Here is a 22,931-nt window from a genome sequence, read left to right as displayed (position 1 = left end):
GCCGGGCGAGAGGCTGCCTTTTTTTAAAATCCTCATCCGAGGACATTTTTCCATTTTTTGTACAGACAGAGTGGGAGGGAGAGAGAGGAAGAGAGAGAGAGGGAAACATCGACGTGAAGGGACACATCGAGTGGCTGCCACCCGCACGACCAACCCGGGCCGGGGACAAACTGCAACTGAGGTACATGCCCTTAGCGGGAACCGAACCTGGGTCTCTCCGGACCGCAGGTGGACGCTCTAACCGCTGAGCCACCCCGGCCGGGCGAGAGGCTGCCTTTTTAACAAGCCCACCAGGAACGCTGCTGGTCCAAGGACTGCGCTTGAGTAGCTGGCCCCCATCTTCATGTTTCTTATGCTTATGGAGACTGTACATCTCGTCACTTCTCAGGACAGCCTCAGTTTCATGGAATGTGCATTATTTTCAGGAAAGTCACCTAGTTAGTACATTAATCTAACCTTCATACTTTGGGGAGGCTTCATAGGAAAGACTTTCCTTGTCAGAAAATGTCACGTCCAACCGGGTGATCTTGGGCTCATCCCAAGAGACTTGGTGAACATTTCCTCTCTCCTGTCCCGAAAGGTTTGTTCCTGACTCCAGTGCCCCTTTCTGCACCTGCAGAAACGGGACGAGAAGAAAGAAACCATTGTTTTCCACCAGGCAAGGCAAATGAGGCATCCTCACAGTCAGGATGCGGGGAGGGGCCGAGCCCTGGGCAGGGGTCACAGCTGGGAACCAGGGGGAATCTGACTCAGGACACTTTCCTGATGGTCATGTCTGGCTTCCTTCTCTATCAAAGCGTAAGTGGGAGGAGGTCTCTCGCCTGGTCTCCAGATGCCACGCTCTACATTTGGTCTCATGCGTTGACAGAACTTTACTGAGAAGAGGTGTTTTGTCCTTTGTCATTTGCCAGTGTGATGTTGGTCACACTACTGTATTTTACCTTTTTTGAGCTTTCCCTTTCATTTTTTTCTTTATTTTTTTGTAAATAGCCCTGGCCAGTTTGGCTCAGCAGTTAGAGCGTCGGCCTGCGGTCCTGAGAGACCCGGGTTCGGTTCCCGCTAAGGGCATGTACCTCGGTTGCAGTTTGTCCCCGGCCCTGGTTGGTCGTGCGGGTGGCAGCCACTCGATGTGTCCCTTCACATCGATGTTTCTCTCTCTCTCTCTGTTCCTCTCTCTCCCTCCCACTCGTACCTGAACAAAAAATGGAAAAATGTCCTCGGGTGAGGATAAAAAACAAACAAACAAACAATATTTTTTTGTAAATAAGGGCACGAGAGGATGGATGCACCTAAACGCCATCTCAGTTCTTCTCTCACTTTAAACATAAAATGTGTCCTCTCGAGGGGATTAGAAATCAGGATTACCCAGGACATACATGGATTTATGATAATAACACCTTAAAATGGCAATAACATGTCTCTAGTTAGACTTAACTCTTAGGACTTACCTTAGCACATTTTACCTCAAAGTTTATCTCAACGATGTGAATGATGATTAAGATCTTCTTTTCCAAACTCGAAATCACTGAGATAAGAATGTAAAAATAGCCCTGGCCGGTTTGGCTCAGGGGTTAGAGCGTCGGCCTGCGGTCCGGAGAGACCTGGGTTCGGTTCCCGCTAAGGGCGTGTACCTCGGTTGCAGTTTGTCCCCCGCCCTGGTTGGTCGTGCGGGTGGCAGCCACTCGATGTGTCCCTTCACGTCGATGTTTCTCTCTCTCTCTCTCTTCCTCTCTCTCCCTCCCACTCTATCTGTACAAAAAATGGAAAAATGTCCTCGGGTGAGGATAAAAGATAAAAAAAAAAAAAAGAATGTAAAAATAAAGTAAGATCCACCACCCCAATAAAAGACGGGAATAGAAATTACACGGGCATTTACGTTAGTTTGGTTTCTCCAAGATCTGAGTTAAGGGTTAATGAATGAATGAATGAATATCATGGACAAGTCCTGGAAAGCTTATAAAAAAGATAAAGAAAGTCCTTGGTACCAAAGTTCAGAAAGAAGTAGCACTACAATCTGCCTTCAGTATATGAATCCCTTTGAATTTAAGTATATCAATTACATTTTTTTTTAAGTATATCAAAGTTTTAGAAAAATTCAAATTCTGGGCAGGAGCAGAATACATTGTTTCAGGAAAGGTGAAAATGAAACATTTACAAACTATCTCTAGAAAGCATTTTCGTAGACGTTGACTCAACGTGTTTGTGGAAGAGAAGAAATTTTAATATGAAACACCCCAATGAGCCACAAAAAGACCTTGACTCTACCATCCTTGTCAAAGGACACCACCCAGGTGGACAAGAGCAGCCCAGCACAAATGCACCATCGTGTCTCCTGGCTGATGAGTCCAGGTCCTAATCATTTAAAAGTACGTGTGTAAGAGCCCTTCACTGTGGGTTTCCCAGAACACGATGGCACGAGAATGGATCTCTGCGTGTTTGGGTACAGGTCAGAATTTCTTCCAGGACGCAATGAATAACAACTTTGAAGGTTTTTTTTTTGTGTTGTTTTTTTTTTAATGCAAAGGAAAATCCAAGAACTGAAACTTGCTCGATCATGTCTAACACTGATTTCCAGATGAGAATCGTTAAAATGTCTTGTTTGCAGAGGTTCCCCTTGGAGAACCATCTTTAAAAGCAGCCTCCACAGACATCAAGTCCTGCCTGCGGAAGGAACTGAGGAGGGTACATCAGCTTTGAAATGGGTGTCGTGATGGGGGAAGCGCGTTCTATCAAGCAATCCTGCATTGTTCTATATGTTTATTCTGTGTTGGAAAGGAGTTTCCCAACCCCAACCTCATGGTTGGCGCTCGATGGACTGTAGAGCAGGGGTGTGGACGTCTGGCCCGAGGGCCGGAGAAGCCCGGAGAAATCAATACCAGCTCACGCCACACGCCTCCCCAAATTAGCCTGACCGAAAATAGCAGGCTCGTTTTTAAGTTGATAATTTTGTGTGGCCCTAGGATGATGTTATAAATATCCAGACGGCCCTTGGCAGAGAGAAGGTCCCCCAGCCCTGGCAGGTAATCTGTCCACTCCGTCTTTTATAACTTATGCTCATTCACCCCAAGATCCTAGGTAAGAAAGATAATATTCTATGTTAAAAAAAAAAAAAAAGTGGAGATATTTGTCCTGGGTAGAATTTTTTTGGTAGGCTATTCAAGGGAGGAGAAGCGGATTCCACCAACCCTAACGTTCGCTTTAAACGTTTTCAGTTATTTTGTTTTGGGAATAATTGGGTTCAGCAATCTCTTTTCATGCAAGTTTTCACACGGACTAAAACAGCATTGCTCTGCAGAAGAAATCCACAAAGAGAACCTGATTGTCCTTTTACTGTCTGGGAATGAGCGACAGCAGCATTGTTTCCCCGACTGCATTTCTGACGGCTGCAGACTGACGGGCCTTCCGAACACAAGTGCTGGCGACTCCGGAGCATGATGAGACGGAAGAATCTAAAATATTTCCTGTGCTTGAAAGCTGCGTGTTCACACGGCCACCAGTGAAGAAAGTCAAGATGATTGTAAACGTGCATATTACCATTTAAGGAAAAAGTACCTACGAAATATAATAAATCACCCGAATTTCTTTTTTATTTGTTTTCCCGTGCAGTCATAACTCTCTTGCAATGGCAAACTTTCTGCTATACAGAATTCTGTTGTTAAAAACTCTTTATTGACCAGAATGTATCTTCCCACCATGTTCACGGTGTCAACTTACAATATTTAATAACAACCTTAGTGAAAATAATGGCTTAAAAGATTCTAAATTGCTTTCTGAAATATCAAGAAATTAATTGATAGATGATCTGTCTTACTTAGATGAACTCGCCATTGGCTCTGATGTTTGAGAAAACAGAATTCCAATCGAAATCATTCAAATAACATTTACCCTGCATGTAACTGATACAAAAAAAAAAAAAAGTGAGGAAAATTCACAGAATTACAGAAAAGTTACCTAAAATCAAAGGAGAAGATAATAAAAATGTACGTGGGTGTCTCAAGCCTAGGCATGGGGTTTATTCATTTTGATCATTATAAAGTGCTTAATTTTTTTTTATCCTCACCCGAGGACATTTTTCCATTTTTTGTTCAGATAGAGCGGGAGGGAGAGAGAGGAACAGAGAGAGAGAGAAACATCGATGTGAAGGGACACATCGAGTGGCTGCCACCCGCACGACCAACCAGGGCCGGGGACAAACTGCAACCGAGGTACGTGCCCTTAGCGGAAACCGAACCCGGGTCTCTCAGGACCGCAGGCCGACGCTTCAACCGCTGAGCCAAACCGGCCAGGGCTAAAGTGCTTAATTTTTGAAAATTAGGAGACTTCCTAGCTGAAGCCTAGAGATAGAAGGGATTTACAAAATGACCCGAACCCCCTCTTTTTCAGATGAGTCAACCAAAGCTCGAATGTTAACCGACGTCCTTCTGCTGCTAGGCTGGGACAAACATCCACGTTAGTTTGCCCATTCGATCTATTTTCCGTAACAGAATATAAAACAATACCCTGAGCGTCGGCCAGGTTGGGGGAGGGGAGGCACGCACGGAGGATGGCCCGATGGAGACCTCTGGAATGTAAGGAGCTCCTTACCAGGGCCCAGCGTTGCTCGAGACACGTGCCCTCATAGCAGCCCTGCGAGGAAGTCGCTGTGCTTGGTGTGGAGATGGAAAACCACCAGAGCCTGAAGCTCGGAGAGGTCACCCTGACCCTGATTCTATGCGTTTCCACCCTACGTGCCCAGGCACAGGACGATCCAGTTCCTGCGGCCGCTGGCTGACTTCTAACCGGTCTGTGAACGTGCACACCCATCCACCCAACAAGGTGCCCCAAGTCCTGAGAACTGGGTGCGCACTGCTGAGCGACAGGCTTGACCCCTGCCCCCAGGAAGCCGGGGGCACTGGGCTCAGCTCCGCTGTTTCTTAGCCCAACGGTGTCTTCCACCCACCACCAGGGCTGAGAATCCGCACTTCGCACCACTTTTTGGAAACTGATAATAATCAGATCCTCAGTGAAATCACTTGACAGCTTAATATTGGCCTTTTATCTTCCATTTCTCCTCTGAACGCTTATCAATCATCTTCTGGAAGACACAGGTTGGACAGCGGGTTTCCACAGTCTGCAAACACCAAATTTCTAAATTGCCTCTAGATGAGCTGTGTTCTTAACAGTTTACATCTTCATAAGATTCATTCATTCAGCCCGACCGGTGTGGCTCAGGGGTTGAGTGTCGACCCTGCACCAAGAGGTCGCCGGTTTGATCCCCGGTCAGGACACATGCCCAGGTTGTGGGCCTGATCCCCAGTGGGGGGCGTGCAGGAGGCGGCCAGTCCATGTTCTCTCTCATCGATGTTTCTATCTCTCTCTCCCTCTCCCTTCCTCTCTCTCTCTCAAATCAATAAAGAAAAAAGAAGAAGAAAAAGAAAGAAACATCCATTCATTCAAATATACTGGAATTTAAATATAGGGCACTATTTTTAAAGTTGGGTTTATTTTTGGCTTCTGTTCAACCGAGATCCATTAGGAGAAAAGAGGCTGTAACTCACAGACCGTAGGAATCATGTTCCGCTACGGTTGGTAGAAAGCCTGAAACACCAGTTCTGCGAAGGCAAACCGCTTCTGCATCGCGTGGAGAACATACTCTGCGCACAGAATGAGGGAACACGCAAAGGACTAATTTCGCCTACACGTTGTGAGGACACGGACTGTCCAGCTCACCTGCGTAATCTGGTTTAGTGTTTGAACACAGAGCTGGTCATTGTGCCACCACCCTGGCCGGGGTGTGTGCTGCCCAGAGGAGAGGGTGGGTGTCGGAGAGGCCTGTCCACACCTCCCGGATGGGGCCTGCCCTTCCCTTGCAGTCCCGGCGGCTCATGGTCAAGCTCAGAGCTATTTCCAACCCCTCCGCTTTGAGTCACATTCTTCTCCGCTGGGGTGCTTTAAAAAGTACCCAGATGCCTGCCTGGCTCCCCTGGGTCCTGGCCGGCCACCCTTCCACGGGCTGGCTTTAATTCGAGCTTAGGCAGGTCGTCCCACGTTTGGGGGACAGTCAGCCCGCCTTCAGAAACGCGACGACTGTGTCCTCGGAGCACACGCGTGGGAGTCACGGGAGAGATGACAGACCACCCTGAAGAGGGCGGGGGAGGGTCCCTCCACACGGCAGAGTCTTCATGGCGTGAGAGACCGAACACGCCTCCCAACACTGCTCCGTGACGAGCTGACAGGAAGCATGGTGACACCGATTCGTCAATCCCCAGGGACAAACCGCGCCTTGGGGACCGCTGGCCCGGGTCAGGAAAAGTGTCTTGATCTTCCTTGTTCCTGCAGCAGCAGAGGCAGCTCAAGCCTTCCTTCTGCAAAGCCTCCTTGGCGCACCGAGAGGAGCTGACCCGTTCCCCCCAGGCCCTCTGCGCGCCCCGACTTGGCCCTGTGACGGCACACATGTGCGTTCTCCTCTACCAGACTGGTAACTCTTTAAGGGGGGTCCCTTTCTCGGAGCCCCTAGCACATGGCAGGGTGCGTGCAGCGTGGCGTGTGCGGATTGGACATGGACGTGTGGGCGCGTGGACAGGTGGACGGGCGGGGGAAGGAAATGACACTCACGCTGAAGTGGCGTCTTGGCTGGACCTGGGCTTGCTGAGCCAGAGCCACTGACCCTCCGCTCCTGCACTCACGTCGTCGGGGACAGCGGAAGGGAGGGAGGCCGTGTCCGAGTGACAGGCTGACGACCTCTGTGCCACCTGATGGGGACCGACCAAGAGGAGGAGAAGCAAGCTCCGTGTGCGCCACGGTTCTGGGGGATCAACGTCCCTCCTGGGTGAGGAGACAAGAGGAGGTTCGCACTCCGTCAAGACGCGGTGAGCTGGCTGAACAGGACGAGTCTAGGAAGGAACAAGAACCCTGAATTCGATGCACTTGGGGACGACCAGAATCCAGCCAGTTATGCGTTAGCTGGATAACTTCGGACCCTGCATCCCTGATACTTCATCTATAAATTAAAAACCGTGACATCAGGAAGGTTCAGAAGACCATGCACAGTGAGCCTGCCCAGGCCCCGGGAACTCTTTTTATTTCTAATCACTATCCTTATGAGTCCATTATTTTGGGTTGTTTAGTGAAGCCTTTGATGTTAATGTGGTTGGAAATGATTCTCTTGGTTAAATGAGGTTTCCCTGTAGGGAAATTTCTGTTTAAGTGAGATAAATATTTACTCAGCACCGACTGTCGGGCACCAGGCTGTGTGAAGAGGTCTGTCTGCTCCCTCAGACGGAGTGCGACCCAGACGAGGTCTATTCCCGGAGCAGGAAGCTGCTCCGGCTCCAAGCAAAAGGCTGTGCTGATAGGTAGGGGCGGGGCATTTAGTAAATACATGCACACATACATGCATACACACATACATGTATATACACATATGCACACACACATGCACACACGTATACATGCATACACATTACACGCCAGTATACATACACAGACGCACATATGCACACATGCATGTATAATTATGTGCACATATGTGTGCGCACACACAAGTATACATACATGTGTGCATGCATGCACACATATGCGTACATGCATGTATGCACACATACATACAAATATACGTCCAAGGAGCTCGTGTTTGCTGTGGGTTTAAAGAATAATGCTCCACACGGCTGCGAGAAAGAAGGAAGTCTTCCCTCTTGCGATAGCGTGGAGGACCTGGACAGCCCTGTGCTAAGTGACACAAGCCAGTCAGAGGCAGACCAGTACCCGGAGATCTCACGTAGACGTGGAATCTAATGGACAAAATGAATTGACGCACAAAACAGAAACAGAGGCGGGGACACAGGAACTGACAGCTGTCGGGGGAGAGTAGAGGGGGGACTGGTTGAAAGAAGGGGGAGGGATTAGCCAAAGAACATACGGGCACAGTACGTGGAACAGAACACAGGGAGGGGACGGCCCGAGGGAAGGGGGTCCTGGGGGTGGGGCATATGTAACAGTGTCAACAATAAAATATACAAAAATAGAACTATACTGTTAAAAACATGAAGAATAACATTCTGGCCCAGTCAGTGTGGCTCAGTGGTTGAGCATCGACCCTGCACCAAGAGGTCGCAGTTCAATTCCCAGTCAGGGCACATGCCCAGGTTGTGGGCTGATCCCCAGTGGGGGGCGTGCAGGAGGCGGCCAGTCGATGTTCTCTCTCATCGATGTTTCTATCTCTCTCCCTCTCTCTCTAAAATCAATAAAGAAAAAAAAAATACAAGAACACTATTCCGGTATTTTGATGACGCGAATCTCCTACAGTCATACAAGGCCAAACATAGTCTCCGCATGTCTCAGAGCCGATGACCATCTTGTCAGTGCACGAGGCCCTTCGATGCTAACTTTCCTTTCTTCAGAACAAGTGGAATTGACTTCAGGAAGAAGCCAGGGACCCACAAGTAGCTGATGAGTCCGTCTGGATGGCGCAGAGCGATTCACGGGCTGTTACAGCCACCAGGACCCCACGTCCCACCCTCAGCCACTTGACCTTGACAGTCTCCCTCCTTCCTGTGTGCCTTCAGAGGACCCTCGGACTGGATGACGACACTCAGCAGAGAGACCCCTAAGTTCAGGTCATAGGACGCTCCCCTGAAGCGGCCTGTTCTCTCCCTTATCAACGTCGTGTTCCAACCCGTTCCTGTCGTTTGTCCAGACCCTGCTCTCAGCCGATCGGGTGATTAACGGGACTTAAAAACAAGGTCTGGATGAAGGACACGTGTGCATGATCTTCAGCATTCTGTTCACTTTAGGTAAACACTTGAGCGTCTAAAGAAGCCTTCCGCACTTGTGTCGGGGCCTTTCCAGTGCACCCACTTCCTGTCGGAAGAGCCGGGACCGGCACCTCGTTTTCCAGCTGCCGACCTACATTAAGATGCATTGAAAACAGGCGAACTGGTTGCATGCCAGGGAGACACGGTATTCGAGAGTGAAATCGAAGGGAGATAAGGTCTTGGCTGGTGAGACCCTTGCCTTTGAAGAGTAGGCAAAACTCAATCCCTAATTAACTGGTCATTCTTAAGTGAGAGTCATCAGCTAAATTAGGAAATCAGTTGTCTCAAACGGTGTTTTGATCGGAGCGTGTACATAAAACGGGAGATCCTCGGTGGACAGCGTGCAGTTCGATGCGCAATGATCAGGGTGGACGGCACAGCTCCTTCTGCAAGTGGTTCGGCACCGAAGTCTGAGCCTCACAGGACACTGGCTTTGAAGGAATCTTCAAAGTAAGTGACCCTTGTCTCTACCAAAGACCTTCTCCTCTGGTTCCCAGAAGGGCGCTCCGGGTGACTGCTGGTCACTCGTGGGAGAAAACAGAACAGGAAATATAATCTCACAACCAACGGGCTGGCTCCGAGGATCGAAGAGGAACGGTAGGAAAGGAGAACCTTTCGAGAACAGAATCATGGAGAACTCCGCCAGCGGAGGGCAGGCGCCTCTGGGAATATTCGAAATGCAGAGAGCAGGGTCCCAACGTGATCACCTCAGGAGCCTGCTGTGGCCACCTGGACGCTTCAAGGAGCCAAGTCATCTCGACGACCATCTCAGACATGAAACAGAGGACGGAGATCTGAACTCGTCACACCCACGCCGAATGTCTCACCGTCTAAGAACGACAAAAAGTTCCCTGACCTTTGAGCTCCCTGTAAGGATACATTCTCATTTATTTATTTTTTCTTTATTGACGATAGAGAGAGAGGAAGGGAGAGGGATAGAGAGAGAAACATGGATGAGAGAGAACACCGATTGGCCAACTCCTGCACGCCCCCCACTGGGGATCAGGCCCACAACCTGGGCATGTGTCCTGACCGGGAATCGAACCAGTGACCTCTTGGTGCAGGGTCGACGCTCAACCACTGAGCCACACTGTTCGGGCTAAAGATACATTTATAAAAAGCTTCTGAAATCTGAATTAACATGACAAAAGAGTGTGGCAAATGTACAAGTAGAGGTGTGTAAGAAATGGCATAGGAGCCCGGCTGGTGTGGCTCAGTGGTTGAGCGTTGACCCTGCACCAAGAGGTCGCTGGTTCGATTCCCGGTCAGGGCACATGCCCAGGTTGTGGGCCTGATCCCCAGTGGGGGGCGTGCAGGAGGCGGCCAGTCGATGTTCTCTCTCTCATCGATGTTTCCATCTCTCGCTCCCTCTCTCTTCCTCTCTCTCTAACATCAATAAGGAAAAAATAAATAAATGGCAAAGGAGAACTCTGCAGGGTGTGGTCTCAGAAAGAAGCCACAGGAACGAGGACCCAGGGACAGCGGGGTTGGGACCTGAAAGACAGCCAGTCGGGGTGACAGTGTGCGGGAGAGTGTCCTGTCCAGGAGGGAGCTCACTTCTGGGGAACAGGACAAAGTTGGTGTGGCTGGACCCTCTGCGAGCTGGGGACAGCTGGGAGGTGGCCGAAGAGAGGAGCACGTTGTGTTGGAAGATGCGAGGCCAGCCGAGCTCGGTGAGGAGAAGGGAACGTGATCAGATTTGGGTTTTCAGACGTGTACACGGACCCCGGCGTGAGAAGCACATCGGAGGGAACGGCACTGGGGTGAAGTCCTACCGACTTGCTCTTCTTTCGAGCGAGGCTGCAACACGGCTAGAGAAACGCAGCCGACAGGGTGACGTTGGATTTCATCAAGGCGCTCGATGAACTCCCTTGTCAACACGTTCTGTCAATAAGCTTTGTAAGACAATACAATTCAGTAGGTTCGTCACTGGGCCTCGCTCTCCCTCCCCAGTCTCTTCTGTCCTTGGTCCCTGCCCCTCCCCGGGTTCCAGACACCCACCTCCTCGGAGCGTTTCAGCCTCGCCGCCCTCGCTCCCCGTGTCCCCTCCACCGAGTGACACCCTGTCATCTCTCAGGGTGATGAGAAACCTGTCCATTGCCCCGTGGCCACCTCCCTCTCCCGTGGTTGTCTTACGAGCCTGGCCTTCACCCATCTGGGGTTTCAGTTATGTAAGTAATGACCGAGGACCCCCTAGCGCACTTGAGCGAACTTGAGAAGGAAGCTTTTCATGCTCCTTGGCATCATGATGATGACGCTTGAAATGCCGAGTGTCTTCATGCTTTTCTGCCAGACACTTCTGGGGGCCCTCTGCACCCCTCCCTGTCTTACTTATTTCCAAATGGCAGCTTAGTGTACTAGTTCAAAGCCAAAATACAACCTGGGCAGCGTGGCTCAGCGGATTGGGCGGCTTTTCCTGGACTGAGAGGTCCTGGTTTGATTCCCGGTCAGGGCACGTGCCTTGGGGCTCAATCCCCAGTGGGGGGCGTGCAGGAGGCGGGCTGGTGGTTGATTCTCTCTCATCAATGTTTCTTTCTTTTTTTAAAAAATTTTTTTTTCTTTATTGATTTTAGAGACAGAGGAAGGGAGAGGGAGGGAGAGAGAGAAACATCGATGAGAGAGAACATCAACTGGCCGCCTCCTGCACGCCCCCCACTGGGGGTCGGGCCCACAACCTGGGCATGTGCCCTGACCGGGAATTGAACCGGTGACCTCTTGGTGCAGGGTCGACACTCAACCACGGAGCCACACCAGCTGGGCTCTCATCAATTCTCTCCTTCTCCCTTCCTCTCTATCTAAAAAAATAATATAAAAAACATTTTTTTTTTTTAGAAAACGGCAAAAATACAGCCGTTACTTAGCAACCTAGATCCCGGGTAGCTCCTGGCTATAACACCTGTTGTCTGTGTGACTTGGGACAAGTTATTTAACCCTCCTGAGCTGAAAGAGTCTCATCTGTCAACTCTCAAGTCGCTGGACGGTTGGAGGAGGTCACTGTTTAATAGGCTCAGGGTGCCTGCAGTTTAGCCTGGACCCAAACCTGCCAGTGGTATTGAATCTTGACAAATACTCCGCAGCCAGAAAAAATGTGAAAATAGCAAATCCACACTAAAAACATTTCCACTCATACTGACATCACACAAATGACTACAGAATGGCTAGACCGTGCTTCTAATGCCGCACTCTCCTATTTTTTAGAATCCATGTTAATTGTCCATAAAAGTTTTTAACAAAAAACAAACAAACAAAAAAACAATGAGGGGACAACCACCCCGGGAATCAATCAAAGAAGAAAGATACTGAAGATTTTTTAAAAAGCGTTTTGGTGTAATGTCCAACCAATCTTCTTGAGCTGATGAATTCCTCCTCTTCACATAAGACGTACAGACTCACGGGGTCTTGGGGCTTGGGGAGACGCTAGCTCCCCCGTAGCCAAGAGAGGGAAGCAAAGGCCCAGGACCCTGTCATCTAGTCCGTGGCGGGAGCAGACCTGCTGGGTTCGTTTCGTTGCACCTGCTGCCCATCCTTCATCACTGGGCTCTCGTCCTGGGAGGACGACTTGTGCGGAGAGCCCCCAAGCTCTCTTGCCCTCCGGCTTCCGTAGGGTTCTGCCTAAGCACCCCCAGGAGAAGCCGGGTCCAGGGAGAGCGAACTGAAGTATTTATTTGTCCAGCTCTTGCTCCACTGAACTGTGGGTGGTCTGGGTGCCTCAGTAGGAGCCTGCTGTCCATCAGAGCCCGCGTCCTCTCTGCACCTCCATTTACACCTGCCCACATGCTTCTGCCCTGTTAGCCTTGGGGGTGGTAAAAGAAGCCCCTCAGTATTTCACCAGCTCCTGCCGGCTTGGTTGACCTTGTCTAGTCTTGTGCTCACTTCCTCTCCTTAAAGGCTCTTCAATGACTCTGCCGAACATGCCCCCTGGGATGTGGGTGTCCTGCCTGACTCCCCAGGTTCTCGTCTGGAACGTCCCCCCCCCCCTTCGGCCGGGCAGAAACGTGGAGAGGAAAAGGAGTCTGTGTCCTAGGAATGGGCTCTGCTCCTTTATTCGAAAATTGTATTTTCTTGGAAATAGTTTGATAGGTAAGAACCGCCTGCAATTTCGGTCTCTAGTGTGATGACATTGCAATGTCGTGGTGGGACAGTTTAGCAAAGGATTGGAATCTCTCCCAGATGAATTGCTGATAGCACCAGATTCCTTTCCTCGCGCTTGTCCTCCCTCCGATGAAATGCAAAGAGGTTATGCTGCGCAACACTACGGCCACCTGAACTCACAGACAGAATTTATCTTAAGGCCCTGGCCACTTTGGCTCAGCGGTCAGAGCATCAGCCTGCGGTCCAGAGAGACCCGGGTTCGGTTCCCGCTAAGGGCACGTACCTCGGTTGCAGTTTGTCCCTGGCCCCGGTTGGTCGTGCGGGAGGCAACCACTCGATGTGTCCCTTTCACGTCGATGTTTCTCTCTCTCTTCCTCTCTCCCTCCCACTCTGTCTGAACAAAAAATGGAAAAAAAAATGTCCTCGGGTGAGGATAAAAAAAAAAAAAAATCCATCTTAAGGATAAAGCAGAAGTTGGCGAGTGTGATATTTCAACTATGACATAACATGAAACAGGTCAGCCTGAGAGAAAAAATAATTAGCCAACGGGGATGATTTTTTTTTTTTTGTACATATCCTATAATAGTTTTTCTTTTATAAAAGCAATGAATAAAATGGACAGGGGACAAGAACAGGCAGGAAGATACGACAGGCAGGCCCGGGGTGGAAGAAAAGACTCCTCGTCGGTTGTCGAAATCGTTCAAGGACAGTTGTGCCGGGTGACAATACGACCCTGTAAACCCGCCAAGGTCAAGCAGACGCAGTTATCGGCTTAGAAAGCCTTCGAGGGGACCGTTGGTCCAGGGCTGCGGGCGTTCATACTCCCAGTTAGTAGCCTTGGGGAGGTATTTTCGAATCTGAGAACTCAACTGAACAGAAGCCCTAAGAGAAAGTGCGACCTCGTTTTTCCCTGGTGACTAAGACTTTAAAGAGATGCCTACAGATCGAAGGTCTATGGCCCTGGTTGGTCTGTGGCAGTACTGTGTTCTCATTATCTGAATAGTAGTTACGTTATCCGATATTTTTCTTGTTTGCACATGTATTTAGTGTGGCTTTGTTTCCCTGATAGAGTTTAAGCCCCATAAGAACAAATAACAGGCCCTGGCCAGTTTGGCTCAGTGGTTGGCGCGTCGGCCTGCGGACCAGAGAGTCCCGGGTTCGGTTCCCGCTAGGGGCATGTACCCCCCGCCCCCCAAAAATCATGCTTTTAATGCACTGCTTGTTGGATACATGAATTAAGCATTGACTCCTTTATTATAGAAAGTTACCCATTAAACTTTACATCTATGTACCTCAAAAGTGACCAACCATGGCGTTCATGCCAGAAAAAGTTGGTATGTTGAAGAGTATGTTTAACCCATTCATGCGAAAGAATAAAACAGTTTTAAAAATTACCTTTATAGGTGTGTATTATATGTTGGAAAATACATGCATATTAAAAAAATGTGTAAATAAAAAAAAAATTTTTTTTTAAATTAGCAAGAAGCAATCAATTTTTCCTTCCAGAAGATCAGGTTTGGGGAGACTTACATTTTTTTTTTTTAGACTTCTGCGTTATTTGATTTTGTTGCAAGGAACAGAAATTACTTCCGTGATTTATACAAGAGGTAAAATACAATGACCAGAGGAGATCCGACAATGTAGTGACTTCGCAGACGACGCTTGGACCAAGTTGGAGTCTGCGTTCATCGTGAATCACGACTTTGGTTTCCTCTCTAACTTTCCCTGTGTTTCTGTTACCAGAGGCACAGACTTCCTTCCAGATTTCAGTGTTTATCCCCAACCCACCCCAAGAAGACATTTTGCAATCCCCTTTCTGCCCGTGACCATCCACCCTACTAAGATTGGTCGGCTCAGTAATATTTCCTGGCTGAGTCCCCGCTCGGGTTGTAGCAGAGTCGAGAGGAAGAAGGGACAACATTTAAAAGAAGGGACAGCATTTAAAAGAAGATTAAAGACATACAAGGGGGGTGGCCCAGGGAAAAGAGGAAAGAGCTCTAGAGTAATTTCTTCTGCTTTCTATTTCCCCCTAAAAGCAAAGCGCTTAAAATGTCTCTTTCGACACCAATTCAGGCAACACTGTTTTTGAGCGACAACACTGGAGTATCAAGTATCCCCAGGACGGAGCTGGCCTGGTGCCTACTAGTCCATGAACTTTCTCACTGGGTACATCCTGAAACCTTCTTGGAGATTGCAGGTCATAAATGTGCGTGATTAATGGCCTCTGTTGAAATCGAGAGTGCTGTTGTTTCCAGAACATTCAGACTAGAGGGTAAAGCAGCATCCCAGAGGATGGCAGGAAAATCCTCTGGTAGGAAGCCCAGCAGCGGCGGCTGGAGACTGAGGTCGCCTGATACACACGTCAGCCTGACAAAGGGAGAAGACGAGACATAAGAACAGATTGGAACAGGCACGTAATGCATTTCAAAGGACACCGGCGTTGGGACAGCGACTCGGGTGAAGAGAAGAGAAATATGTAAAGCGATTGTCAAGAGAAGTTCGCGGCTTCGTGTCGAAGTGGAATAAACCCACTGAGATGGGGCTGTGGCTTCAGTGTGCGGTCTGCCCTATATATAGGCACGTCTGGGTAACTACTGCCGATGGGTGAGAACACATAATGTGCTACTTCCCTTTTCTGGTTTATAAACTGTAATTGCCTCCCGTGGCATTATAACCGTTACACAAAACCCTGCGGTGAATACATTTCAGAGGTGCTGCCCGGGACCCAGGACAGAGCCCAGCGTCGGCCTCAGTGGAGGACAAGCTGCCCAAGAGCGTCCGATGGGCAGATGGAATGTCGGAGACGATGGGCAAAGATCGCGTTGTATACCCAGATCCTTCTTTGTCAAATGAGAGTATATGTCCGTCCTTTCTTTGCTTGCTTTCTTTCTTTTCTTTCTCTTTCTGTTTCTCTCTCTCCCTCCCTCCCTCTCCATCTCTTCCTTCCTCCCTCCCTCCCTTCTTCTCTCTCTCTCTGTCTTCTATCTTTTACCTATTTATCATAAATATATCTTTTTATGGAATCACAAGTAGGATGTCTCTAACCTAGCGATTTTCAACCAGTGTGTGGCCTCAGGCACACTGATGGGCTGCAAGAAATTTAAAAACACCCAGTACCTGACTATATAGTCAGGGCACTGACCTTTTCCCGTAGGTTGATAAAAGAGGAAAAAATGACAACTCAGAAAAAGGAAAAGAAACAATCCAACTAAAAAAAATGGGCAGCCTGGCTGGTGTGGCTCAGTGGGTGAGCGTCGACCCTGCACCAAGAGGTTACCAGATCGATTCTCAGTCAGGACACAGGCCCAGGTTGTGGGCCGATCCCCAGTGGGGGGCGTGCAGGAGGCGGCCAATTGATATTCTCTCTCATCGATGTTTCTATCTCTCTCTCCCTCTTTCTTTCTCTCTCTCTAAAATTAATAAAGAAAAAAAAAATGGGCAAAGACTTCAATAGACATCTCTCCAAACAGGACATACAAATGGCCAAGGGACATATGAAGAAATGCTCAACATCACTAACCATCAGAGAGATGCAAATGAAAACAACAATGAGGTATCACCTCACACCTGTCAGAATGGCTGCCATCAACAAATCATCAAACAAGTGCTGGTGAGGGTGTGGAGAAAAGGGGACTCTAGTGCACTGCTGGTGGGAATGCAGACTGGTGCAGCCGCTGAGGAAAAAAATTGTTTTTAAAAAGGAGGGAGAGAAAAGGTCAGTATCAACATATAAAGAAAAAGATACCTCTGCATTTCAGGGGATGGAATCTGTTCAAGACCTGCCCCCTACCCTACGGCCAGCAGCATTGAGACGGATCTCTCCAAGCAGAGAGGGCAGCCTGCCTCGCCCCACACTGTCCTGTCCGCCTGAGTGATTTCCATACCCCGTGTCTTAGTTAAGGTCTTCTCGAAATGCTACCAAAATAGCATCTGAGAAGTTACATTTCTCAAGAACCTCTAAAAATAACTACGTTTTCCCAACAACTTGGGGCTGGAAATATATCGGATAGATGCTTCATGGTACTTGGCAGCCACAGGAAAACGATGGTGTGGTTATTACAAAACACCCCGCAGTCATTTATAACCGAGCACGGCTTGTCTGTTGGCTTGAGGGTCTCCTGTTAGTGTCTCCTGAAAACCAAGAACCCGCTGTCTTTAAAATATGTGAGCTTCTCATTACCTAGGACCTTGTGAAATTAAATATTGCCCAGGAATATGAACATTGTTGCAATGGAGACGCACGGATACCCTTTTTCTCACTGGACATTATAAAGACTTAATGCGACTCAAGGACTTGGGTTTCACGTCTGAGGCCTTTATTTAAAAATGACACCTGCAATGTACCCAAAGAAAATCTTTTCCTTCTTAGAAAGTCGTGGCTAAGTTCTCTACGGAAGACTCTTCTCAGAGGCTGCCGATCCCCTGCCCTGCCCCGCACAACTCTCTGCGGGCCACAAAGAACCGTCGAAGGTAATTTGTGTAACTGGAGGTGTTGTGGTTGAATCCAGGTGAAGAAATTCTTCAGCGCTTGCAGAGACCGCAAGAAGCGAATGTCTAAATCAGCGCTTTGAATCCTTCTGTCAAGGACAAACCAGGCACGAGAGGCTACATGACTTGGACGGGAATCTGTTATCCTTTTAAATGCAACTGAAATTGGGGAGGTTTGTTCCTCCCAGGGGGCTGCTGGCGTTCCCCTTGGAAACAAGGTCAATTTCGGTGCAGGTCCTAGCAGTGTCTTTGCAAACAGGCGCTCCTTCCGAGTGGCACAGAATAAAAGCTGCTCGGACGGGCTGAGTCAGGGAAGAAATGGATCCCAGGCTCCCTCTGGTCCCAGGGACGCCCTCTCTCCTTCAGGTCAAGGTGATGATTTCATCTTCAAAATTGTCAACTTGGGCATTTTGTATACAAACAGCACCCGGCTAAGAAGACATGCCTACTGAATCTCTCTCGTAAGCGAAGCCATTTCGATAATATGGCTAATGTCTTTTTTTTTTTTTATCACTTTCAGCTACCATTATTCCTCTTTTCTAGCACTTTAATTTTCTACCTAAGTTTTAGCACTAAGAAGAGTACCCACATTTTGAAAGTATCTATTCTGCGTCGAGTGTAGACTAGCAGAACACAGGCATGCCCCCAAATTATTGGGGATTTCCTCCTCCTTTTTCAGCTCCTTGTGACATCATTTTGAGCCACCGCTACCTACGACACCAACATACTTTAAAGAAATCTGTAAATCTGTAAACCTATAAGCGTACATGCTTAAGAACAAAACGGAGTACTGTTATTATTGCGTGAATTCGTGCATGTCTTTCATTTCTTTAGGCTGATGTGTTATTTTTATTTTTATTTTTGGCTTATGTTAAATGTTTATTTCCCCAAGACAGCCTAGCGGGCACTCACTTGGATACATTTTACCAGCTAGTGTTCTGCGGCTTCTAGTTTTAAACTTTGACCGTGTTTCTGACGATAAAGATTGCTGCAAAAATACTCCTCGTTCAACAAAGAGTTCTGATCACAAAATACTGTTTATCCATTCGACAGCGTTTCAGATTTACCAGCTGATTTTTTAAACACAAAGCAGATACAGATGCTAGCGGTGGCTGATCTGGTCCGTTGCTTACAGCGAACTGTCGCTCACACAACACTGCGCTCACAGGCACCGGACCTCCTACCGCGAGCCACCTTATGAAGAGTTCTTCTTGTCCAAATTAATTTATGTCCCATTTAACTGGGTGTGCACAACCTCAAAACTGAGGCAGTTTTCCAATTTGCAAAAACCGCTCGCATGGCTTTTGTGTGTTAAAGACGCGAAGTTTTCTCCCCGAAGTGGCTCAGAATAGATGCTTCCTGGCTGCCCACGTTTAAGATGAAAAGATTTGCAAACAACTGGATAGATCAGGCGGGCATTAAAGGTGCTCAAGCCATGACCGGATCGGCACGTCTGCTCCAAGCTCTTCAGCGGGCTTGGTTCAGCGGTACGGAGGCACCAAATTCCATTGTAGGAGTTTCCCTCACATCGTCATGGAAATCAAAGTTCAAACGCAAATAACATTTCAGTGCAACACAGTGTCCCGCCACCACCGAGACTTTCCCTTCAGTGCAGGACTCCGCAACGCCTACAACTGAACTATGTTGTTGATTGACCTCCTGCAAGGACCCTTCTGTCCTCTCTGAAAACGAAAAGGACAGCGTTTGAAATGACATTGCGCCGTTTTATACTGTGATGGCAACTCGTGTGCAGGAACCCAGTCTACTCTGAGGGAAATCTGGGGGGTTTTTTTTGTCCCCCCGCATGAACGTCTACACAAGTCAGTTCTGCTGATACGGAACGTTTTTCTTCACATCGAACATTCATCCGGGGCAAAGGCACCGGGAGACCTTCCTGCAACGCTTTCTGACTTGAGAAGCAACTGAAGTCACACTAGGTCAAGTAGATAAAAACAAACAAGCAAAAGACAACCTTAACGAGAAGGAGGGGGCTGGAAGGAGGGAAGTAGGAATCAAAAACACAGGCCGCAGACTGGACCGACGTGCGCTGCTCAACCAGTCTTGGTGTTCCTGTCCGGCACACCCACACGCATGATCTCGTTTCGATGGTTTGCTGGGCTTGTTAGCAGCTCCCGGAGGTGAGCCAAGCTTGCACGGGCTCACGCACAGCACCCCAGCCTGCTCTCGTAGACAGTCACTGCGGGATTCGGGGTCCGCGTCTGAGTGAACAGCCCTACATTTGAAAGACGGGCCTGATCCATCCAGGGCTGTCCAGTCCCGCACTGCGTCACGCCAGGGCCTGGGCGCGCATTCCTTTGACTTACGTGCACGTCCTGTTCTCTGTAGGCTTGTAAGACGACAGTGCCTCGATTTCCCTTCGGTTGATACAGAGTACGTCGATGTTCCTTCTCGGGCACTGAGGACCTGGGACATGTAGCCCTTTTCGCTTGATTCAGCCCAAATAAGCGCCAATGGAAAGTTTTCATGACGTGTTGCTACTCATTCTCGCTCACACCCACTCGTCATGTTGACCCCATTTGGGCCTTTTCTGTGATTCCCAGGGAAACCTCCCCATGTTCTTTCCTGGTTTAATGCAGCAGCAGATGCCATGAGCCAAGCTCGGGGGGGGGGGTGTCGAATCTTTTTACGCATATACATTGTCTGGGCGCTGCGCTGCACCTAACTTCCACGTTGTTCTAAAACTGGAACGGCTCTGTGGGTGAACTGAAAGCAAACATCCCACCGTGCATTGCCCCTGGGACATAGCTAGCCTCCCCGTCGATATCGGCCAGAGAGAAGAACTGGTCGGTGATCTCGTAGGCCAGCTTGTAGATGTCTTCGTTTTCGTGATTCTGCAGCAGCTCGAGTTTCTCCAGTCCTCCGCATTCCTCTATGAGACTGGCCACGGTGTACGCTTCCTCCTCCGCCATCCGGAGGATGTTGCTGAGCCCGTCAAGCACGATTTGCACCACTTGGATGTCTCTCAGGGCCAGCAGGTTGCAAAACGGCGGAATGACGTTGTGCCGGACCAGGAAGGCCACCTGGTCTTTCCTCCCACTGATGGTTAAGTTACTGATGGCCCAGGCAGCTTCCTTCTGGGTGCCCACATCCCCCTTGTCCAACAGGTGTATCATCAACGGGACGAGGTTGGCATCGATGACGGCCTGGATCTGCTGGTAATTCCCCGCGGTGATGTTAGACAGAAACCACATCGCTTCTTTGTTCACCTTCTCTTTGGGGTGCATCAGGAGGGCTGGGAAATAGGCCAGAGGATCACAGTTCAACACCGCCTGCGTTTGCTCATCGGTGCCCGTGACCATGTTGCCCGCGGCGCGCAAGACGGCCATCTGAACCTGAGCTTCCTCGTGGCTGAGCAGCGGGACCAGGTGAGGGACGACGCCAGACTCTATGACCACCTGTATCTGTTCGCTGCCCGCGTCCGTGAGGTAGCAGAGGGTCCAGACCATGTCCACCAGGACGTGGATATCCGGGTGATGGATTAAGACGCACACGGCCGGGAGCAGCTCCCGAATGGTCCCCAGCGGGGGCGGGGGGTCTTTGTGCCGGCACAAGTTGACGATGACCCAAGTGACATTTCTCAAGAACGTGATGGGGAGGGACGGACTGACGAAGGCCAGCAGCGGCTGGACGACCCCCAGCTCGATGACGTAGTCCCTGCACTGCGGCCCGTCCCCGATGATGTTGCCCAGCGCCCACACCGCCTGCTCGCACACGTTGTGCTGGGGCGAGCGCAGCAGCCGCAAGAAGCGGGGCGCCGCGTGGGCCTGCACCACGGCGTGGGTCTGCTCGGGGGTTCCGGACGCGATGTTCGTCAAAGCCCACGCCGCCTCGAACTGCAGGGACGGGCTGTCGTCTCTCTCCAGGCACCGGACCAGAACCGGCAGCAGCCCGGACCGGATGAAGCCGTCGATCGGCGGGTCGCGGTCCCTGGACAGCAGCTTCCTGGCGGCCTGCACGGCGCCGAGCCGAACCCCCGGGTCGTCGCTGGCGGCGTTGCGGACGACAGCGTCCAGGGAGGGCGGCTGCGCCCCGGCGGCGCCCGCGCAGGTGCCCCCCTGCGGGACGTTGCGTCTCTTGAGCAGATGCTCGTCTCTGCGGTGCCGCCGCAGCGCCACCACCGCCTCGTTCCGCTGCCTCCGCAGCGCCGCCGCGCCGCGGCCTTTGTGCTTGAAGTTCTTGAGCCGTTGGTTGTCCGGTTTCTCGCTGTCCGCCATGGCCGGGCCCCGCGGGACCACCGGACCGCCCCGCGGACCACCGCACGGGACCACCGGACCGCCCCGCGGGACCACCTGACCGCCCCGCGGGACCACCTGACCGCCCCGCGGGACCACCGCACGGGACCACTGGACCGCCCCGCGGGCCACCGCACGGGACCACCTGACCGCTCCGCGGGACCACCGGACCGACCCGCGGGACCACCGCACGGGACCACTGGACTGCCCCGCGGGACCACCGCACGGGACCACCTGACCGCTCCGCGGGACCACCGGACCGCCCCGCGGGACCACCGCACGGGACCACCGCACGGGACCACCGCACGGGACCACCTGACCGCCCCGCGGGACCACCGCACGGGACCACCTGACCGCCCACCACCGCACGGGACCACCGGACCGCCCCGCGGGACCACCTGACCTCCCCGTGGACCCACAGGACCACCCCGCGGGACCACTGCACGGGACCACCAGAACGCCCCGCGGGACCACCTGACTGCCTCGCGGGACCACCACAACGCCCCGCGGGCCCACAGGACTACCCCGCGGGACCGCCCCGGCCTACCGCCACACGGGACCACGAGACCACCCTGGGGAACCTCCTGACCGTCCCACGGGACCACAGGAAGACCCGGCGGGACTACCCTAACAGACCACTCCGCGGGACCACCCCGACGTACTACCACGTGGGACCCCCCGACCACCCTGCGGCCCTGACATTCCCAGGATCGCGCAGCCTGGAGGGGTCTGCGGGCCTCTGGTCTCCGCGCCCCCCGTTCTCCTCCCCCACACCCCCTGTCCCGCCCCCCGCTGCACCCAGCACCACACCAAGGAGCAAAGACAACGGCGGGGCGGCAACCTCAGCTGAGAGGGGGCAGCCTGGGCTTCTCGTTTGTTCTTGAGGAATATACTCCCCACCGTCTTTGACCATCTTTCCCCATTAAGGCCGCTCCCGCCCCCCGGCTGCGAGCAGATTAGAAAACCCGATGAGGACGTGCAACAGCCCAGGTTGGGCCCAGCCCTTCCGCGGGGCTGGTTGTGCGTCCCCCCCCCCCCGCCCCCCGGCGTTTTCCCCGCAGCCCGGAGCCCTACCGGGGCCCCCTGCTGCCCACACCCCACGGGGAGGCAGGCAGATTCGGACGCGCAGCCGTCTGCCCCGGGACAGCTGGAAACAGCCACGCCCGGTAGGACCCCAAGCGGGGCTGCAGCTCTGTGTCCACAGCCCGCACCCCCAGACTGCCTCTGGGGAGCAGCCTCCGTGAGCATCACAGGCTTTGAGACCCAGAAGCCCCTTGGAGAGCACGTCACAGCCCTCCTCTTCTGC

At 51.2% G+C, this 22,931-nt stretch overlaps 1 protein-coding gene across 1 annotated transcript; it reads right to left on the bottom strand.

The window, feature by feature from the left end:
- Positions 1–20,068: 20,068 nt before the first annotated feature.
- Positions 20,069–21,607, bottom strand: LOC118617750 (importin subunit alpha-3-like). The gene has a single exon (XM_036243724.1). The coding sequence runs from the start codon at positions 21,605–21,607 to the stop codon at positions 20,069–20,071; it is 1,539 nt and encodes a 512-aa protein (XP_036099617.1).
- Between the last annotated feature and the right edge of the window lie 1,324 nt (positions 21,608–22,931).

This window comes from Molossus molossus, unplaced genomic scaffold (assembly GCF_014108415.1).
Source record: "Molossus molossus isolate mMolMol1 unplaced genomic scaffold, mMolMol1.p scaffold_m16_p_5, whole genome shotgun sequence".
Lineage (NCBI taxonomy): Eukaryota > Metazoa > Chordata > Mammalia > Chiroptera > Molossidae > Molossus > Molossus molossus.
Note: the sequence above shows the minus strand (reverse complement) of the source record. Positions and strands in the feature narration are given on the sequence as shown.